Consider the following 7,269-nt stretch of genomic DNA (forward strand, 5'->3'; position numbering starts at 1 on the left):
GGTATGGAGATCCAAATTACGGAATTACGGTTTTCAGGCAAAAATCCGAAAAAATTTAGTGATTTGGGAGAAAAGTCAGAAAAGATCATACGATTCAGGTTTTCAAGCAATTATATAGTTTTTTTTTTACTGATCCAACTAATTCAAGTTATTTTATTAACAAATAAGGCAAAATCTAGGATGGGAGTTTGGTCGAGACTTTTTAATTTAAACAATAATATAAAATCAAATTGTAGTAAATATCCCCTTAGTATTTTATAGAACGGCCAATTCTAAGCAACTTTTCAATTGGTCTTCATTATTTATTTTTTATAGTTTTGTTAATTATTTGCCTTCTTTTGACTCTTTCCAGCTTTCACATGGGGGTCACTGACCCCATCTAAAAACAAATGCTCTGTAAGGCTACAGATTTATTGTTATTTGTACATTTTATTACTCCTCTTTCTATTCAGGCCTCTTCTATTCATATTCCAGTCTCTTATTATACTCAGTGCATGGTTGCTAGGGAAATTTGGACCCTGGCAACCAGAATAATGAAACTGCAAACTGGAGAGCTGCTAAATAAAAAGCGAAATAACTTAAAAACCACAGATAATAAAAAATGAAGGCCAAATGCAAATTTTCTCAGAATATTACTCTCTACATCCTACTAAAAGCTAACTCAAAGGTGAACAACCAATTTAGATTAAAAAATCGCCATATCATCTTTTTGTGATTTGCTCAGAGATTACCTATTATAAATATGCAGAAAACAAATGTAGAGGCAAAACAGCCCTGCAGGGGTTTAGTTGTCCTTCAAAGAGCCCTACATAGCAATTTTGCAGCACACTAGCAGCCTCGAATACAAAACCCAATATTATAAACACTCTCAGCTGCACAAAGCTACACAAATAGTAACAAACGTTGCGGAAGCACATCATGAATTGTTTGTTGTGTGGGATCAGCTCAGAGTCATGTCTGTGTGTCTTACTGGGTGTAACGGAGCAAGGACAGACATGTTAAGCTGGCCATAGACGCAAAGATACGATTGTACGATTTTCGGATCGTGTGCGGAGTGTCTGCTTTGCATTATAAGCAACAGTCCTGTCCTGCTTTATGGCAGCTGAGATTCTAGCTATCTGTATAACAGAACATTTTGTCCCAGTGGCTGCACAGATCCTATCTGATCCCCATTCAAAAGCCTTTGATAGGGTGAATCACCAGTACCTATGGGTTGTTTTGTCTAAATACGGTATCCCGGGTCAGTTCATTAGTTGGATAAAAGTTTTGTACAAAGGGGCGAGAAGCTTCCCACTAATTAACGGTTGGCAGGGTGAAGACTTCCAGGTTGGGGCAGGAGTAAGACAGGGGTGCCCTCTGAGTCCTTTGCTGTATGCATTTGCGTTAGATCCATTTCTTAGGTCGCTGCAGGGAGGTAACTTGGAGGGTATCTGTGCACCCAGTGGTCAGCGCCTGAGGTTGGTGGCCTATGCGGATGATGTGACAGTGGTTATCTCAAAGCCTGAAGAGGTGGAGAGAGTCTCCTGTTGCATCAGAAGCTACTCAGAGGCCTCTGGGTCTCTGGTCAATAGGGAAAAGTCGGAAGCTTTGTGGAGTCTGGAGGAAGAGCCCAGTTTTGAGTTAAGAACCTTCCCTGTTGCCTCCTCTCAAGTAAAAATACTAGGGGTTAAATTTGGGAGGGAAGATAATGCCAGGCTAAATTGGGAAGAGAAGTTGGATACCGGTTTGGCAAAAGTTCAGCGTTGGAAAGGGTGGAAGCTGACCTATAGGGAAAGAGTTAACCTTATCAAGACTTTTCTGATCCCGTTGTTTTGTATGTGTCCTGTGTGTTCCCTTTGCCAGAATCTTTCTATGCTCGAGTCTATAGCTTATTCTTCCAGATGATCTGGGGGAATAGGCTAAACCCAGTCAAAAGAGGGGTAACGTTCCTGCAGAGGAAAGAGGGAGGTTTGGGGATGGTCTGTCCTGTGACCTTCTTTGGTGTCATGTTCTTAAAGTTTAACTTTGGGGGTCTGACTCAAGGAACAAGCTCCCTGTGGGAAAGTTGTATCAGGTCTTGGGCATCGTCTTTTATCATGGACTGGCTGCAGGGCGGTAGGGCGAAAGAGGTCCGTGTAAGACAGAGCTATTTCCCACCACACATTGCCCATGCCCTTAAACTGATAAAGAGGTGGGACATTGGGGCAGCAGAAATAACATCAACCCCAAGGAAGCAAATCTATGCCAGGGTACTAACATCCTTCTTTACTGTCCCACTGGCTATAAGAGATTGTACCAGCAAAACCCTGGAGGAGATACTAAAGTATTTAAACAGCGTGAGACGCCCCCCAAAACTGTTTGATAACTCCTGGCTGACACTGCTGACACCCCTGGGGGTGTGGGGTTGAGGAGAGTCAAGAGCACTTTTTGGTGGATTGTTCGGTGTCAAACAGTTTATATGAGGGTGTACTGAAGGTGTTGGGTATTTATAATATATGTGCTAATGACTATGCAGAAAGAGCCTATGGGATCATTCATAGGAAGCACCGCTATAACCAAGAGACTGTATTTATTATACTGTCAGTCATTCGATATCATCTGTGGTCTATCCGATGTATGAAATCTTTTGGGAAAGAAAATGAATCAATAGACCAAACAATAAGGAAAATCTTAAGGGAAATTGTGTTTATCAAGGTGAATGAGATTCAGAAAAAAAGTGTGAATGAAAAAAATTGGATGAACTTTGATTTCTCATGGTCAATTTCTTGTAATTTTTCGTTGTAAATAATGTACATATTGTAATATAGTGTCATTTTGTTATGCTTTGTATTGTTTTAAATTTTAAATAAAAATCCCTATCTGATCCCCATTGTAAGCAGCAGTCCTGCTTTATGGCTAATGGTACACGGGGTTATGAAATCAGAACAAAACAACAGTTCAAAAAGTCTTAGTCCATACTGGAAATGTATTTATTAGTATTTTATAAATCTGAATGGTTGCTATGGGTTACTAGACCCTGTGCAAACTCTGCAACATTATGTTCTCCAATTTTATGCTTTAGTTCTCCTTGAATGGACAGCAGACCAGTAAGTAGAAAATGTCTCGCTGTATTACACAAACAGGCTAAGGAATGGGATACTGGTTTAAGCCCCAGGTGTGTGTTAAGGAAATAATACTACCTGTCAGTTCATTACAGTACTAGTTACTGCTGTTCCTGCTTAGCTGGTTTAAAAACTGGACGTTAGGAATTTAGCTGTCGGCCCAGTTAAAAAGGGGGGGGGGTTTAAAGGCAAAGTACAACAAAGAATGTAAACATGTTATTATGGCTTTCCTTTATCATGTCCCAGGATGAGAGAGTGGAAAGGTGAGCCCCAAGCTGCTTTCCCTGGGTTAATACTAGAGTTAGCTTCAGGCCATTCCTGGGACCGTACTGTGTAAACTCAGGGATTTTAGGAAAATATCTGATAAAAGGAACCCAGGATCAAAGCAAAGATTAGCCAAGATCAGTAGGGCTGGTTAAGTGCTGACACAGGAGTTCTTCTAGGTTAGTAGAGCAAGACACAGGCGCCGATATCAACCAATAAAAAGGTTTCTATGTTGATAAAAAGCATATCTAGTTGCCATGGGATACTAGACCCACAGCTACATTTGCACCTGGGAGATGAAATGGACAAACTGTTAAGACCTGGTCTAATGAGTGCAGCAGATTCTGACAGGCTATAAATAAGGGACAGTGCTGAACACATGATCATGTGAATGCCAAACCAGCCAGGGTTAAGATTTAGCAACAGGCTAATTCCTCTGTGATTTGTATATTGTACTAATCATGTCATAGGGATCATGTGACCTTGCTCACCCTCCTCACCCCAAAAAATGGGGGGCGACTTGCTATTCTAACGCTTAACCCAATTATTATTGGCACCAGACTGTTATGGGGGGAGGGTAGATGGCAGCTCAGAACAGGTTACCTTTAGCATGTAAAGTTTCCCTTCAATAAGGGAGCCATACCTAATGTGAAACATTGCAGCACGGACATATATTATACACTGTATTTTGTATTTCTGCACAACATTGTAGCACTGCATTTTACATCCCGGCTGATAGTATGTATCAATAAATGTATTCTGTACTTCAACAGACCGATACTATATACATATATTCTGGGGTACATACACTGTTACTGTGTGTGTGTGTGTGGGTGTGTATATATATATAAAATACACAAAAGCCATGAATATCTTGTAAATAATATCCTTATAAACGGTGTGTTCTGATGTCATCAGTTATAAATGGTGAGTAGTGATGTCATTTGTGTCACATGACTCACTGAAACTTGTGGATTATAATAAATTAAGTGCCCCCAGTAACAAAATATGAGGATATTAGAAGTTACATCGGTGTTCCATGACCTGTATAAAAACACCCGGCCTCGTGCTTTTATATAGTCATGAAACTCCTCGGTAACTTCTAATATCCTTATATTTTACAAGAGGGGGTAATTTATTCACTATATATACTGGGATACACATGCTGATACTGTGTATATTTATACAGCGTCCATGTTGGGCCGGCACTACTCGTAAGAAAAGTGTTTGGTGCCTGGGTGCTATCAGCAAAGTGAGTAAGATATCCTGGAAAAAGGCGAGCACTCACAGGTCTTAAGATGCAAGAAAATCTGTGAAATTTATTGAAGATAAATAACTGACGTTTCGGCTAATCCTATAGCCTTTCTCACTTTTGAGAGACAGAGACAGAGATCCATGTAGAACGAGTGCACACCGGGAAATTTCTTTTAAAAAAATCAAATTTTTTCAAATAAAAAATGTGATTTTTTTAAAAGAAATTTCCCGGTGTGCACTCGTTCTACATGAAGTTGCACCCGGGTTATTTACTAATTGAGTGGAGTGTGGTTGAACATTGTTAATACTGCCAGCACTCTCCACAAAATCAATTTGTATGCCTGGGTCCAAAAACATCAATACTTACTTCATACTTGACAAAGAATCCGCACTTTCAGGACTTATAAAATAAAATAATCATATTTCAACAGAACTTCAATCTGACGTTTCGGCCCTATCCAAAGCCTTTCTCAAAGTGGCAGATTGAAGTTCTGTTAATAAATGATTATTTTATTGTATAAGTCCTGAGAGTGCGGATTCTTCATCAAGTATGACAAATATATATGAGGAAGGTCCCTGCGTGGACCGAAACGTCACGTTGGCTATTTATGTAATAAATGAATACACTTTGATTTGATACACAAAAATCCTGCTGTTGCTGGTCTTCTTGATGCACCCAGGGAACACGATATCAGCAGGGTGCTGCCCTTGTGAAGATATATATATATATATATATACAGGTATGGGACCTGCTATACAGAATGCTCGGGACCTGGGGTTTTCCGGATAACGGATCTTTCCGTAATTTGGGTCTTCATACCTTAAGTCTACTAGAAATTCATTTAAACATTAAATAAACCCAATAGGCTGGATTTGCTTCCAATAAGGATTAATTATATCTTAGTTTGGGTCAAGTACAAGTTACTGTTTTATTATTACAGAGAAAAGGGAAATCATTTTTGAAAATTTGGATTATTCGGATAAAATGGAGTCTATGGCAGACTCGGAGCTTTCTGGATATTGGGTTTCCGGATAAGGTATCCTATACACACACATATATATATATATATATATATATATATTATATATATATATATATATATATATATACACAAAAGCCATGAATATCTTGTAAATTATATCCTTATAAACGGTGAGTTCTGATGTCATCAGTTATAAACGGTGAGTTCTGATGTTATTTTTGTCACATGACTCACTGAAATTTGTGTATTATAATAAATAAAGTTCCCCTTGTTGTAAAATATGAGGATATTAGAAGTTACCTCGGAGTTCCATGACCTGTATAAAAACACTCAGCCTTCAGCCTCATGTTTTATATGGTCATTAAACTCCTCGGTGACTTATAATATCCTTATATTTTGCAAGAGGGGGTAATTTATTCACTATATATCCATTCCAAAAAGATCAGCACTCACAGGACTTAAAATTGTGAGATCCATTTATTTATAAACCAGTTTAGGACTAACGTTTCGGTCCCCTCAGAGGCCTTTCTCAAGGGGGGGCAGAAACGTTAGTCCTAAGCTGTTTTATAAATAAATGTATCTCAGATTTTGAAGTCCTGTGAGTGCTGATCTTTTTGGAATGGATGAAGAAGTCTTGTTGATGGTGCACCCAGGCATATGAACACTTTATACGAGAGTGCTGGCTTTTTGGTGGTATATATAATATATATATAAATATAAATACTGGTACACACACTGGGACAATTTCCAAATGACCTTGTGGTGTATAACACAGAGCTCTCAGTAGTTCCAGTTGGGAGGCATTTGTTGGACAAGAGATGGGGGGGACTTGCTCTATTCCTATGACTGAGCTGCACCCCACTACTCTCCCGTGACCCCAATATGTTCAGGGCTCCCCAGTTGCACTCACCTTCTGAGGAGGGGAGCCAATCAGTAACTCCAGATAGTAGCCCCTACCAGAGTCGCCTGCCAGGTTGTCCACCATAGAGAAGAAGTTGATTGTGCCCCCGGGGTCTGACGCCAAGAGAAGACCAGGCTTGTCCTTAGGGGTCGCCGGTGCCACAGGCAGGGTTCCCTTGATTTCCGCAGGGGAGACGTTTAATGGGACAATGAATTTGTTAGAGGCACAGGCAGCCGCACAAAGCAGCAGCAACCTCACCAATGGGACCTTCATCCTGAGGCTTGGGGGGGGGGTCGGGGTGTAAGTCAGAAGGGCTAAGTACTAAGCAACAGCCCGACCCCAGTCCACATGCTGAGTTCTAGGGGCAATGAGAGGCTTCTGCGCCAACTCAACGCAAAATCCGAGTCAAACTGTTCCACGAAGTTCTCCTGGTGACCAGCGGCTCCCCCTGCAAATCGCCTCCCAAGTGGAACGATCCCTCCTGCAGCGGCTCAGACTCTCTTTGTGCGGCTCAGACTCCCTTTGTCGGGCTGTGAAGCTTCGCAGGTCGGAACCAGGAGCGGGTGGAAGTTGCAGCCTGTCAGGCTCTGGGATAGGGAATTCCTGCTCTCACCAGAACAGCCTGGAGCCAGACCAGTGAGTGGGGGAGGAGCCAGAAAAAGTTTTGTAGAATTTCTTAAAGGAACAATGACTTCAAACAAGTTTGGGAAAGTGGATTCCAAAAACCGCATCTAGGCGCCCTCTGGTGGCTGTACCAGTACAGTGCGTTAATTCTGCGCTGAGATAG

At 40.9% G+C, this 7,269-nt stretch overlaps 1 protein-coding gene across 1 annotated transcript in view; it reads right to left on the reverse strand.

Moving 5' to 3' along the window:
- The window catches only part of bace2.L (beta-secretase 2 L homeolog), a 42,837-nt gene extending 35,811 nt beyond the window's left edge, over positions 1-7,026 (reverse strand). The window contains 1 exon segment of the mRNA NM_001087146.1: positions 6,492-7,026. Coding sequence (NP_001080615.1) covers positions 6,492-6,755 — 264 coding nt within the window. The 5' untranslated portion in view covers positions 6,756-7,026.
- Positions 7,027-7,269: the final 243 nt, after the last annotated feature.

This window comes from Xenopus laevis, chromosome 2L (genome assembly GCF_017654675.1).
Source record: "Xenopus laevis strain J_2021 chromosome 2L, Xenopus_laevis_v10.1, whole genome shotgun sequence".
In the NCBI taxonomy this organism is placed as follows: domain Eukaryota; kingdom Metazoa; phylum Chordata; class Amphibia; order Anura; family Pipidae; genus Xenopus; species Xenopus laevis.